The sequence below is a fragment of the Rhinolophus ferrumequinum genome, unplaced genomic scaffold (genome assembly GCF_004115265.2).
Source record: "Rhinolophus ferrumequinum isolate MPI-CBG mRhiFer1 unplaced genomic scaffold, mRhiFer1_v1.p scaffold_84_arrow_ctg1, whole genome shotgun sequence".
Classification (NCBI taxonomy): Eukaryota; Metazoa; Chordata; class Mammalia; order Chiroptera; family Rhinolophidae; genus Rhinolophus; species Rhinolophus ferrumequinum.
The window spans coordinates 631,054-645,982 of NW_022680440.1; the positions used below are offsets into that span (position 1 = coordinate 631,054).

The window sequence follows — 14,929 nt, forward strand, 5'->3', positions numbered from 1 at the left end:
GACTGAGGTTGCTAGGGCTTTGGTAACTAAACCACAGACATCAGAGCTGGGTAGCACTCTGGGGCATGCGGAGGGATGAGGTAAAGCCAAGGTCAAATCAGACAGGAACACACCAGTGGAGTGTGTTAGCGCCAAGGGTCCCGCTGGGAACAGGACTTACTTCCAGCAGTTTAGAGAGAGACTCTTGGGGACGTATCACTCTCAACCGCAATTGTGTCCTGCTCTATCTTCTAAGATTGCAAGTTCCCTGAGAGGAGGGTGATGGTCTTATTTATCAGAGAATCCTTCAGAGGGCCCAAATGATTGTTGAATGGAGGGCAGAACCACGCTGAACTTATTACTGGCACATCTTCTCTCTATGACTACTCTGCGCAGGGCACTACTGGGGCTACTTACCCATGTTACATGTCATCTTTACAACAGCCCTGTGAAGTTGTTCCTTTCAATAGGTGAGGAAGCTGGAGCTCAGAGAGGTTAAAGTGACTTGCCCAAGACCATATACCATAGCTCATGGAATATAGAGTAGGGATTAGCACCCAGGTCTGTCTGACTTCAAAGGGGCTTTCTATCAGTCCGCTCAGGCCGCGGTAACAAAATACCACAGACTGGGTTACTTAAACAACAGAAATTCATTTCTCATAGTTCTAGAAGCTAAAACTCCGAGATCAGCGAGCCTGGTTCCTGGTGAGGGCTCTCTTCCTGGCTGGCAGAAGGCTGCCTTCTTACTGTGTCCTCCCACGGCCTTCCTCTGTGCGCTCCCAGAGAGAGAGCACTCTTCTTATAAGGACACCAGGACTACTGGATCAGGGCCCACCTTTGTGACCGCATTTAACTTGAATTACCTCCTTCAAGTCTCATTGTCCAAATATGTTCACATTGCAGGTTAAGGCTTCACAATTCAGTACGTAGCAGGCTTTATGTTTTACTCTAATGTCTATTATTAAGAAAAGCATGTTGAATAACTACATCATGGAAAAAGTCTTTGTTTTTTAAAAAGCAATTAGTAGTGGACTTCCCTACCTCAGCCCTGTGAACTTTTCTAATATAATTAAAATAGGATTTGAATTGGAGAAATTTGATTTTCACACTTCAGAAGTATGGGAAAGCCCTGCCATTCACTCGCTGTGTGACCTTAGCCAGGCCTCTCCTTTCTCTGGACTTTACTATGAGCATCTGTCAAATACGTGGGGCTGCCTGGTTTTGGTCACTTTAATGAACCCCGTTTTCCTTCCAAATGAGAACTCTGAATGTTGCACAGACAGACTAGGGACCCTTCAATGGGCAGGACTGGATAAAAATATTTTGAAATTCAAAGTGCCTCTCTATCCAATTGGCACAGTCCCCAATTCATGAAGCCATAAATATTCGTTAAGCCTGATGGTGAATCACTCATCCCTTGTCCTCAGTTAATCCACGCCTTACCAGATAGGGAAGTGGTCCAACGACCAGGAACTGGTTGGGAAGCATTCCTGGGAAAAAACTGGGCCTGTGGCAGTGGTAACCATGCTATCATCCCTGTGGCAGGACCAGGCTTCTGTGGGTCTCCTGATGGCCCTGTGCCGGGGCTTAGACCACAGGCCTCCTGCTGGAGGCTCCTCCATGACCCATCTGCAGGCACAGAGCCATCTCTAGGCCCATCTCTTCTACCAAAGGAAGAAGAAGACAGGGTGGATGGGCACATAGGCTTGGGCACAGGGCCAAAAGAGCTCGCCCATCTCGGGAGACAGCAGTATGAAGGCGTCTGATGGTTAAGTCTCCAGGAGTGGATTGTTCATGGCTTCGGGTCTTTGGGCTTCCTTGTAGCAGTTTCTGTCTCCTGCTGGAAGACTACCACCTTCTCTCTTGCACGAGCTCGTTCTGCAGCACAGGCAGAGCTGGTGTCAGGTATTCCTTGTCACAGACAGCAATGAAGGCACCATGGAGCCCTCTGATTCTGTAACTCAGCCTGCTTCTTGAATCTCAATATAGACTTTTACTTCCTTTTCAGCTGATTGTTCTGCTTTTTCTCTTCTCGATCATTCTTTTCTTGATTCAGCTGCTTCTGCACAGTCATCTTTTTCTGCCGATAGAGTTCATGAAGATGCTCTATTTTTTGCTGGTTGGCGTCTCATTATTTCCTAACAGAGCTTTAGCCAAATAGAATGAACAAAACTCACGTTCCAACTCTTTTATTTATTCTTCCAGCTCGTGGTGGACCGACGCCTCATCACTCAGTCTGGACTGGAAGTGGTCTCTCTTTTTCAGCTCTGCTTCATACCAATTTTGCTGTGAGATTCCATCGTGTCTTTGATTTTTAATCTTCTCACTTTGGTGATCTGCCAGCTGTTTCAGCTGTACAGTGCAAAGATTCACACTGGAATTTCATCCTGTTGTAAGGAAACTTTCCCCAGGTCTCAGGTTCTGATGGAATTTAATTATTAGGTTGGTGGAAAAGTAATTGCAGTTTAAATGGTTAAGAACAACTGCAAAAACCGCAATGACTTTGGCACCAACCTAACAGTTCCCTGAGCAGAGTCCGTTGTTCATACTGACCTTCTGCATCCTGTAGCAGTTGCTCCTTGCTGGTTCTTTTTCAATTTAGCTTTTATTTTTATAAAGTTGTATAGGCACCCAGTTTAAAGAATCACTTCTTCTTCCCCAGAGGTAACCACAGTCAACCCTTCTAGTTGATTCTCTGATCTTTCACTTTGTCTCTAAAAAACGTGCCACAGTGCTAGTTGAGTGTTTAGCTTCAGGCATCGTCTATTATGGACTTCACTATGTGAGAAAGGCCTTAGCTCACCACCCCTAACTCTCACACCCTGCCCTTATGCAGACACTATACTTCTCTCCACATCCTGAAATTGTTAAATCCTAGTTTTAATCAGATCTGTATGCAGTTTACTTATTTTATCTAAGTAAATGTTACCCTCAGTTGAGTCATGCAATTGTACTCTAAGTGCTTGTGTTTTCCTTTGGTAGACTTTGTAATTGTCCTTACTCCCCCATCTGCTTAGTTTTCTATATATTTATCATGATTTTCACCCCCAACTTTCTCCCAGGTATGTCCATCTCCTTTCAAAATGTTCTCATTCATTGGGAGTTCAATTTCATCCTCAGGAAAGAAATGTCTCCCAGAGTTGCTGACCTGTGATATCTAGACTGCTATCTTCCATTTCTGCGTCGTCTTGGACTCGCCTTCATAGCCATCCTGACATTCCGTTTTCCTCTCCTTTGCACTGACCCAAGGTCTTTCTTTCTCTTGTTTTGATCTAGCACATCCTGTAATCCCTTCCTGAGGAAAGGGCTCCTAGTGGGAGGTAAATATAACAACTTGCATGTCTAAAAACCACCTTCCTTCACATTTGAGGTCAGTTGGGCATAAGATTCCATTCTGGATATAATTTTACCCGAGAAATTTGAAGACATTTACTCCACATTGTTTCTGGTTTCCAGCATTGCTATTGAGAAATCCGATACCATTCTCATTCTTGAGCTTTTGTATACCAGTCTTATTTTTTTTTCTCTCTGAAAACTTTTAGGCTCTTCCAAGTATTTGGAAAGTTCCTGACCATGTGTGTTGGTGGGGATTGATTTTTCATCTTTTATACTGTTGATTGAAGTTTGCCCCCTACTTTTTTTTTCCAGAAGGCTTATGGGAATAATACTGCATCTTCAAAAATGTTACCGTTATTCTGGAATGACAATTTGGGTAAAAAATTATTGTATTTATTTATTATTGTGGTGAAAAACACATAATATCAAATTTACCATCTTCACCATTTAAAAGCACGTATTAGTAGTTCAGCAGTGTTAATTATATTCTCGTTGGTGTGCCACAGGTCTAAGAACTTCATCTTGCAAAACTGAACCTTTACAACACTGAGCACGACTGTCCCTCTCTCCTCCTCCAGCCTTATCTACTTTCTGCGTCTATGATGTTGACTACTTTAGATGCTTCACTGAGTGGAATCAAACAGTATTTGTCCTTTTGTGACTGGCTTATTTTGCTTAGCTCAAGGTCCTTGAGATCCAGCCACAGTGTAGAATGTGACAGGATTTCCTTCCTTTTTAAGGCTGCATGACATGCCATTATGTGCATATACTACAAGGTGTTCATCTGCCCATCTGTCAGTGGACATTTGGGGTGCTCTCACTTTTTGGCTGTTGTGAATAATGTTGCCACGAACATGGGGTGCAGATATCCCTTCAAGACTCATCTTTGAATTCTTTCCGATAAATACCCAAAAGTGGGAATGCTGGGTCATATGGTAGTTGTATTTTTAATTTTTTGAGGACCCCCTACCATCCTGTTTTCCATAGCAGCTGCACTGATTTACATTCCCACCTACAGTGCACGAGCGCTTGCTTTTCTCCCCATCCTCGCCAGCACCTGTTTTCTTTGCTTTGGCCATTCTAATGGGTGGATTGCTCTTTTCCTGAGATCTTTGTAGCAGTTGTTTGGCTTTTATATAGGATTTGAATTTGTCCTGAATTTTATCCTCATAAGTGAACCGATCTTTTTGTCTGTCTCCCCCCAAAAAATATTTCTTTATTTTTGAAATCCAATAACTTTTACTAGTATATGTCCTAGAGTTGATTTTTCCTTGTCATTATTTTCTGGCACCTGGTGTGTTTTCAATCCGTAGATTCAAGTCTTCTTTAATCTCCGGAAAGTTGTCATAAATTACATCTTTAAATAATCTTTCTTTTTTTTGGTCTTGTTTTCTTCTTTAGGCAGTCCAATTATTTATTTCTATTTTTGCCTGTCTTCCATATCTATTGTTTTCTTTCTAATCTTTTTAAATTTCAAAGTCATTTTGCTTATTTTTCTCCTTCCTATTGTCAACCTAACAATAAGAGGTCAAAGTGAAAGGCTGCAAGCATTTATTTGAGATCAGTAAGAATAGCTATTCGTGAAGCACTGATTCAGGCAGAAACCCAAATAATGTTCCAATTAGGAGACAAAGACAAGGGATATTTATGAGAAGGGAAGGGGAACAACTCCATCAATAGAAGGAAGGAATTGCTATTGGTGCAGATAAGCTAACACAGTGACGCTAATTCTAAACAATGATTTTAATTTTCAGTCATTAGTCCAAGTAGTCATAATATCTGCTTTCTTGTTAAAAATGCAAACAGTTTTTGAGGACACAAGTTTGCTTTAGTCCCAGTCCAAAGGTTATTTTGCCCTGTTTTAACATTCTGAGTCTTGAGGCATTAGACGAGCGAGCAGTTCCTCTGGGACAGCAGTTCTGGCTCCAATTTAAAGTGACTCCGTTTATATTATTTTTTTACGTTGTCTTCTGTGATGTTCACCATAATTTTAGCAGTGTTATTCTATTCCTCTGTTGTTGTGTCCAATGTTGCTTTCATTTCTGACCTGTGTATTTCTTTTCCTCCATTTCTTTCTTGAGTTGTGCAAATTCATGTCTCATCCTTTCAGTCGTCTCACCATCTAATTTCTGAGCGTTTTTGCATGTGCTCTGCACTTCAGTAAGTTTTTGGAAATCATGACGAAATACCTGGTCGCAACTTTCCACTGTTTGTTTGCTTTTCCTGGTGTTATTCAACTGTTCCATTCCTCCCTTTCGATTTCAGTATCTTTGCATGTAGACCTGTGCTGGTCCCTCTTGGATCACCCCTCTTTGAGTGGGGTGAACTCTTTTGGATCAGAAGGTTTTATGTGGGTCAATGCCATGTTGCAGGTTTAGCAGAAATCTAGTGAGATTTGTCTTCACTTCTCCCCAGCCAATGGGTTTGGGTACTACAGGGCTATTCACAAGACAAAGACTCTCTTTTTCTACCTCACAGAGAAACTGCTTCCTGCAAATATGGCGTGTCTGTTTCTTAGAACAAAGCTAGACCGGGGATACTCCGATGGCCATTTGCCATTACTCTCCTGTCAAGGAAGGGTAGAAAGGAGGGGGAGAAAAGGAGCAGGAAGAGAAGGCTGAGGGAGAGAAGGTGCACAACCACCCTGGGAGCTCTTAGTTGGGAGGGATAGCCCTAGGACAGGTAAGTCCTGAGCAGGAAGGGGAAGGTGGAGCAGGGATCTGACCACTGTCTTCCCCCTGTGCTCTAGGGTGACCATGTATGGCTGAACCCCACCTCTGCAAACAAAACCAGCATTGCCATTGGGGGCATCGTCAAAGAAATGAAGCCCGGCAAGATCTTGGTTGAAGATGACGAGGGCAAGGTAAGTATGGACAGGCTTTCTCGGGAGGCTGGGCCTTCTCAGTGCCCTCATCCCCACAAGGGCTCTGAGCCCCTCCCCCCTCTGGTGCTATTCCCCAACACCAGGTGGGGAGCCTGCATGGCAGGACAGAGGGGGGTCCCGTCATGGTGAAGGTTGCAATGTCTTTCTTGGGGGCTGTTCCTATAGTGAAAAAGCGAACAATAGGTTGGCAGATGGAAACACTAGGAGAATCAGGGGAGTCGGAAGGAGTGACGTGGGATAGGCGCTGTGGCCAAGAAGGGGAAAGGGCAGAAAGGTGGTCTGCAAAGTAAAGGACGATTCCCGGGAGAGTTAAGAAGGTAGGAAGGAAAGGTATGTGAGAAAGGTGCTTGGAGGGGAAGGCCCCAGAATGTCAGGAGCAAGGGAATGAGGCTTGGCTCAAGCTGAGCAAAAAATCCCAGGTAAGAAAGATGTCGGAAGCTGTGGGTGGCTGCAGGAGGTCAGCTCAGCCACCTGGGCGTTGGGGAAGGGGCCAAGCTGGTTGCTTAATGCCTCCTCTTCAGCCTTCTGCTGAGTTCAGTGCTGCAGAGTTGGGAGAAGATTCTAGACTGTAGCCTGTGAGCTCCATGTTATGGAAACCAGTAGAATATTAACAATAATATCTCTATTTGCAAAATGATGTTCTGCAGTAAAAAAACACTTTTACTTGCATATTTTTATTCCAACAATCTGTGAGGCTACCAGATGCAAACTGTCCTTGGTCCCAATCACAGCCACACATAACTTCTGGCTTACAAGCTCCTCTGACCCTGGTCCGAAATTCACTGCTAGTCCCCAGCTGCACACTGACACCTGCCCTAGACAAGTGCTGACCCCAGACATGGACTGACCCGATACTGTCCAGGGTGTCTCTTGACCTTAAGTACAGACTAACCCTGGCCAGGACGGGTGGCCACGTCAGCTGATCTGTTGAGCACTTGGAGTGGGTTGGCCCATGCAGAGGCTGCCCCTCAGGGGAGTGTGTGCCCTTTGTTCCAGGAACACTGGATCCAAGCAGAAGACTTTGGCATCCTCAGCCCCATGCACCCCAACTCAGCCCAGGGTGTAGACGACATGATCCACCTGGGTGACCTGAATGAGGCGGGCATGGTGCACAACCTGCTTATCCGCTACCAGCAGCACAAGATCTATGTGAGTCCCCGTGTCTGTGCTGGGCTTCCCACAGTGGGCTGGGTGCACACATGCTGACTTCCTGGCTGGGGAGGGACACCGCGACTGGGAGTGTGGAGCTAGGGACACCAGGTTCAGTCTGCTCCCCACGCCCTTACTCTGTGATGTGATCAAGGTACCTAACCTTCCTCTACCTCCACTCCCTAATCCCCTTGAGGGCACAGAATGCTGGCACGTAGCATGCTGGCACAGTGCCTGTCACACAGTAGGTGCTCAGTTAGTGCTGCCTCTTCCTTTCATTTGTGGCTGAGCGTCAGGTCTGCTCCGATCCCTGAGTGGACCAGAGGCCATGGGATGGTTATAGCCTCTGGAAGCCCCCTTCATAGGCATGTGGCAGAGACAGGGTCACCAGGTCATCCTGCCCTCCTGTGAAGTGAGTCTTGTGACTGCCAGGAAGGCCACGTGTGTAGATGTGGGGCCTTTTCCCAATCCTGGCAGTGGATGGGAGGCTCAACCCAGCCCTAAGGCTCACATCCCTGTTCCAGGGAAGACTTTCCCAGGACAGGTGCTATTCCAAAACTGACACCCACTTTGCCTAAAGGGGCGTGGCCTGGGCCTGTCACCGCCCTATTGGCTCCATTGGTTCTGACCAGCCCTTCTCCTAGGATGCACAGGAGAATGGGAGAGTCAGCAGGGGCCTGAGTAGGGGCGAGGCTGAGAGGAGAGGGAGGCAGCCCTGCGGGGAGGGGACGAGGACCCCGAACCTGCTCCTGCTGAGCATGCACCAGAGCTCCAGGCTGCTGAGGAGGAGCCTAAGGGCTCCTCCTCCACTGTGTCCGTCCCAAAGAGCCGACGCTTGCCTTCTTCACCTGGTTGTCATAGACCTTGCAATGAGAGAGCTGGTCCTCCCCATTCCTAAAATGAAGACTAAGATGGGGAGATCGTGTGGCTCGTTGAGGTGGCTGCCCCCATCCCACCCGCAGAGGGGCAGGCAGGGCTGGTGGGCGTTGCGCGTGAGCAGGTGTTCCTGAACAGGGGGCCCAGGAAGGATCCGTGGGGGCTGCAGTTGCTGACAAGCCTCAGGGAGGCCCTGCAGGAGGCAGGTGAACACTACTTCACACATACAGCCTACTTTTATCAAGTCTCCTTTCAGTACCACATGGCGTGCTCCACGTTACTAGCGGCCACCTCGTTTAAGCTTCCTGTGAAGGCACCCCTGCCTCACTCATGGTGAACGTCCCTGTCTTGCCAGAGGAAGGATCTGTCTGCCGCCCGGACAGAACAGAACCCCTTCCCCACGCGGCGCTCAGGGGGCTGCACCCCAGGCCAAGGTCAGTGCTGGGCAGCGCTGGCCTTCGGAGTGGAAGACACTAACCTCCTGCTCCCTTCCTCAGACATACACGGGCTCCATCTTGGTGGCCGTGAACCCGTTCCAGGTGCTGCCCCTCTACACCCTGGAGCAGGTGCAGCTGCACTACACGCGCCACGCAGGTGAGCTGCCTCCGCATGTCTTCACCATCGCCAATAGCTGCTACTTCAACATGAAGAGGAACAAGAGGGACCAGTGCTGTATTATCAGGTGGGGGCAGGCCCCATGTCCGCGGTGGGGCGGGAGGGGCCACACAGCACCACTTGTACAGGAGGGAGCGCCTCCGCTTCCTAACCTTTCTGCAGGCACATGTGCGGAAGGGCTTCCCTGCCCCTGCAGCACCCTCCCCAACAGCATGTGAGCTGCCCCCCACCCCGAAAAGTCCTCCCAAGGTTTCCTTCCTTCAGAACCTGCTCTTCCACTGTCTCACCAGGGCCTAGACCGCCCGTGAGACAAGGAAGGCTCACTTAGAAAGGTAACCACACATAGGCACTTGGGGGTGCTGGGGTCAAACAGGTGAGGTGTCACTCAAGAAAGAAACCTCAAGGCACGCCTCAGGTGAGGACAGGGAGGCCACAGCTCCAGAGGGCATCTCTCCCGTCACTGGGGCCCAGAACGGATGTACCCTCCCTCCAGTCCAGGCCCTGACTCTGCTTCAGAGTCCTTGCCTGGCCTGACTTCTCTGCTTCCTGCACAGGCCCTCCTGGTGGGGGTGGGCGAAAGGGAGGGTGAGATGGACAGGAAGCAGGAGGGGGAATTTGGCTCCAGGGCACATTGATTGGTGCTCTACTAGAGCCATTCATTCACTCGCTCTTCTGTTCTGCTCCGGTTACTGCAGCTGTGTGTCCCACAGAGTCCTAGCATGGGGAGACCAAAGCCAATGAAACGGATTTACAGGCCCTGCCTCAAGGAGCTTCCGTTCTAGAAGGGAGACAGACAGGCAGACAATAAGCAAGGTTTTCAGCTGGCTTTGAAGAAAAACACTGCAAAGAAAGAGAAAAAGAGAGTGACGGGACCACTGTTTTAGGAGGAAGGGCAGACCAGGCACAGCCTCCCTGAGGAGGGTACATTGGGACAGAAGCCAGAAGGAAGTCCTAACAGCACAAATTATCACGCTTCATGCTCTCAGCAACCCTCTGAATAGATACTCTTATTCCTGTTCTACTGTTGGGGACACCTACAACCAGAGAGGTTGACATCCTTTCCCAGAGCCCGCAGCTGCTAAGTAGTAAATTCAAACCCAGGGCTCTGAAGAAGACGGAGGTGAGGTAATTTCCACTTCTCTGAGTGAATGGGGTTACTGTGCCAAGGTGCTGGTGCTCTGCTTCTCAGGCTCCTCCTGTCTGCACAGGCACAGTGTGCTCCCAATCTGCCCCCTAGACTGGAATACGGGGCCTCCCTCCTGGAGCTGGGCCCCAGGCTGGTCAGGAAGCTCACAGGGCCACCTCCCACCTCCAGAATGCAGGGCCTGAGAAGAGAGGAGAGCGCCTCATCTTTCCCCCTTTGCAGGAACAGAAGATCACTGAGTCACACAGCCTTCTCCTCCTGCCCTCGTTTCCCCCAGGGCCAAGCTTGTTGGTCTGGCTGGCTTCACTGGCATAGTGATAGTGGACATTCTTACCAAAAGATTTTTTTAAATTAGTGTTTTCAGATGAAACAAAATTTATCTGGGATTTGCTTCAAAATAGAACAGGATGGGGGAAACAAAATTGGCCAGGAGTTGAAGCTGGAAATGGAACTGTAGGAGTTCATTATGCAAACTGTGAAGTGTAGGAACCCCCTGGAGATCTTGTGAAAATGCAAATTCCAGCTGAGCAGAGCTGGGTGGGACCTGGGAGTCTGTGCTTGTACCCAGGTGACAGCACTGCTGGCCTATGGGCCATGCTTTCATTAGCAAGACATCGCACTATTCTGCCTCCACTTACAAAGTCACACAATTAAGTTCAAGAACTCATCCTAGAAAAAGTGCTACATACCTCACTGATGAATATCACTACAGTCACTTTTGAAGTACTCCCCTTGGGAAGCTATGCACTGATGCCAGCGCCTAGTTCACCCTTCAAAGAAATTTTGGAACTCTTTTTCTGAAATGGCCATCAGAGCTGTCATTGTATTACCCCTGATGTCCTGAATGTCATCAAAATGCCTTCCTTTCAATATTTCCTTTATCTTCAGGTAAAGAAAGAAGTCACTGGGGACCAGATCAGGAGAGTAGGGAGGGTGTTCCAATACAGTTATTTGTTTACTGGCTAAAAACTCCCTCACAGACAGTGCCGTGTGAGCTGGTGCATTGTCGTGATGCAAGAGCCATGAATTGTTGGCGAAAAGTTCAGGTCGTCTAACTTTTTCACGCAGCCTTTTCAGCACTTCCAGATAGTACACTTGGTTAACTGTGTGTCCAGTTGGTACAAATTCATAATGAATAATCCCTCTGATATCAAAAGAGGTTAGCAATATCCTTGCAGTAAGTTCCCAAACTTAATTGCCAGACCTTGTATAGTGTTCGACAATTTCCATAATAAAGAATTTATCCACAAGTGGCATGTCAGCCTTGATAACAGTGATATTAATCAGTGCAAATGAGTATGTGTGGGTCAGACGCAAGTATATTTTCTAACATAATTAGACACCCAAGTCATTTTTAAAAACTAGTTTTCATCTCACCGTCCTGAAATTAATATATATTCACTATGAAAATTTTAGAAAATTTCAGGAAAAAAAATTGCTAGATATTTTTGGAAAAAAAGACTTCCCCCCCTTTAGTTAAAATTATACTGAATAGTACCAACCTTTGTCACGTAACTGTAACTAGTACACTTTGACACATTACTGCAAGCTCTGGGTAGACTGGTTTCAATGGCTGTATACAGTTCTCTGACTGGTTGGGCCATAACTAATACCCCATTTAGGTCACTTCCAGTTTTCCAGGACTGCAGTGATAAATACATCATGCTTTAATGAGCAGGAAGCTCATGGAGAAGGCTTTTCCTGATTCTAGGCTTATTATCTTAGGCTAAAGGCAGAATAATTCGGAAGTTTTTGATGCCTATGCCAAAGTGCTTCCCAAAGACTGATGCACTTTCCCCTCTGGCCACATAAACTCGCTCCTCACAGAGACAATGTCACAACAGGCGTCATCTATCTGGTCTTGTTCATTCATCTGTAGTGACTGTGCCGATGACCCTGGAATGACCCAGCTAGATCCTGCCTGCCGGGGCTCACAGCTGAGCAGGGTGGAAAAGACAAACACACCGATAACTAATACAATGGAAACAGTTTGAGGTCACGGGACTTCAGGGAGAGGGCCTCAGAAAGCAAGCCTGTGGTGGGCTTGCAAGAGAGCTGAGAGGTGTTGAAAACCTAGTTCTATTATTGACTGATGTCCCTGCACACCCTCTTTGCAGCGGGGAGTCTGGGGCGGGGAAAACGGAGACCACCAAGCTCATCCTGCAGTTCCTGGCCACCATCAGTGGCCAGCATTCGTGGATTGAGCAGCAGGTCCTGGAGGCCAACCCCATCCTGGAAGGTAAGAAGTCACCCTCAGGACTAGCCCTCCTCCCCAGGCTCTCCCTGTGGGCTGGAACCATCCTGCCAGGAGGTACCCCTGGGGAAGCACAGGGGAGGCCATACACCTTCAGCGACTTGTCAGGCTTCCTCAGGACTCAAAGATAAGAAGGAGGTGGGTGGTGGTGTGGGGGCTCCTGGGAAGCCTGAAGGGAAAAGGAGAATGATCTTACAGCTTTCACTAAGTGTGTTTTCCACAGGATCATAACAAGTATTCCTTTTAAAAAAGGCTCCAAGATGAAATCAATTTGGGAAATGCTGGCTGTATCAGTTTGGGTCCTCTGGGAAGCAGTTACTGAGCTGGGATTGGGACTGCAAGAGGTTTATTGAGGGGTCACCCCTGCGGCAGATGAAAGGGGAGGAAGCAGGAGCAGGCAGGGAAAGCCTCCACCCTGGGATGCTAGCAGCACATGTAGGAGAGGAAAGAGCAGAATGGTCAGGATGAGAGTAACACTGTGATGCAGAGCCGACAAGGTCTTGGCCAACCCCCTAAGGAACACAGGGCCAGAGTCCTGCATCAGTCCCTATGCCAGGCCCCGTGCTCCCCTCACTCAGGCTCTGATGGAGGTGGCCCAGGAGCATGTGACTTAACCCCAAGGCTGTCAGCCACTGGTCGGCAAGTTGTCTTTTTCTTTATAATTTATGAGGTATGATTTATATATGAAGTCAGACAATTAAGTTCACGAACTCATCCTAGTAAAAGTGCTACACACCTCACTGCTGAATATCACTACGGTCACCTTCAAAGTACTCCCCTAGGGAAGCTATGCACTGAAGCCCGTGCTAGTCCACCCTCCAAAGCAATTTTGGAACTCTTTTTCTGGAGTGGCCATCAGAGCTGTTGTCCTATTACCCTTGATGTCCTGAATGTCATCAAAATGTCTTCCTTTCAATATTTCCTTTATCTTCGGGTAAAGAAAGAAGTCATTGGGGGCCAGATCAGGTGAGCAGGGAGGGTGTTCCAATGCAGTTATTTGTTTCCTGCCTCAAAACTCCCTCACAGACGGTGCCGTGTGAGCTGGTGCATTGTCGTGATGCAAGAGCCATGAATTATTGGCCAAAAGTTCAGGTTGTTTTTGTCTAAATTTTTCACGCAGCCTTTTCAGAACTTCCAAATAGTAAACTCGGTTAACTGTTTGTCCAGTTGGTACAGATTCATAATGCATAATCCCTCTGATATCAAAAAAGGTTGGCAATATTGTTGCAACAAGTTCGCAAACTTAATTGTCAGACCTTGTACAGTAAAAAGTCACCTTTTTGATGTAGTTTAATGGGTTTTGACAAACTCATACAAGTCATATAACCCCATCATAATCATGATATAGAATATCCCCATCGCCCCCAAAACTTCCTTCCGGCTCCTTTGTAGTCAATTCTCTTCCCAACCCCAGCCTCTGGTAACCACTGATTTGTGTTTTTCCCCTATAGTTTTATCTTTTCCAGGAGGTCATATAAATAAAATCATACAGTTTGTAGCTTTTTGGGACTGACTACTTTCATTAGCATTAATGCATTTGGGAATTTTCCACGTTGTTGCCTGTATCAAAATTCATTCCTTTTATTATGCTTCATAGAGATACCTGTTTGTTCACCAGTTGATGGGATATCTGGGTTGTTTATAGTTTTTAATGATTATGAATAAAGCCTCTACCAACGGTTGTATACATGGTTTTCTCTTGCATAAATATGCAAGAGTGAAATTGTTGGCTCAAATGGTAAGTGAGCCATTTAAATGTCAGGAACTGCCGGGCTGTTTCCACAGTGGCTGTGCCATGCTGCATTCCCACCAGCAGTGTGAGCTCTGGCTGCTTCACAGCCTGGGCAGCACCTGGTGGTGTCGGGTGACTGCTTCCCTTGGCCCTCAGGGCTGATGACGTGGGGCTGCGTTCCATGTGCTTATTTCCCAGCTGTGCATCTTCTCTGGTCAACAGTCTGTTCAGATCTTTTGCCCATTTTTTGATTAGGTTGGTTTCTTAATGATTTTGTAAGAGTTCGTTACATATTCTGGATGCAAGTCCCTAATAAGAGGTGTTCTGCAAATATTTTTCCCGTCTGTGGCTTGTCTTTTCATTCTCTTTACTGTGACTTGTAGGGCAGAAGTTTTAGATTTTGATGAAGCTCAATTTATCATTTTTTTCTTTTATTGATTATGCTTTTGGTAATATATCTAAGAAATTTTTGCCTAACCCAGAGATTTTCTCCTGTGTTATCTTCTAGATGTTGTGTAGTTTTACATTTTACATTCAGGTCTATGGTCCATTTTGTGTTAATTTCTTCTATGGTGCAAGGTACAGGTTGAGTCTGTCTTTCCTTCTTCCCTCCTTCCCTCCCTCCGTCCCTTCTTTCCTTCCCTATGGATACCCAATCATTTCAGCCCCATTTGTCTAAAAGAGTATTCTTTCTCCATTGACTTGTCTTTGTACCTTTTTCTAGAATCAATTGACCATATATGTGTGGGTCTATTTCTGGATTCTCTATTCCGTTCTATTACTCGCTCTCTGTCCTTTCGCCAATACCACACTGTCTTGATTTCTGTAGCTTTTAGTAAGCTTTGCAATCAGGTAGCACGTGCCCTCCAATTTTATTCTGTTTCAAACTTGGCTACTTTGCCTTTCCATATATATTTTAAAAATCACCTGTCACTTTCTGACAACAACAGCCTATGTTAG

General features: G+C 46.8%; 1 protein-coding gene across 1 annotated transcript in view; it reads left to right on the plus strand.

Moving 5' to 3' along the window:
• Window positions 1–14,929, plus strand: part of MYO7B (myosin VIIB) — a 111,289-nt gene that overhangs the window by 18,719 nt on the left and 77,641 nt on the right. The window contains exons 3-6 of the mRNA XM_033102344.1: window positions 6,065–6,178; window positions 7,196–7,348; window positions 8,722–8,906; window positions 12,101–12,222. Coding sequence (XP_032958235.1) covers window positions 6,065–6,178; window positions 7,196–7,348; window positions 8,722–8,906; window positions 12,101–12,222 — 574 coding nt within the window. The remainder of the gene's footprint in view (window positions 1–6,064; window positions 6,179–7,195; window positions 7,349–8,721; window positions 8,907–12,100; window positions 12,223–14,929) is intronic.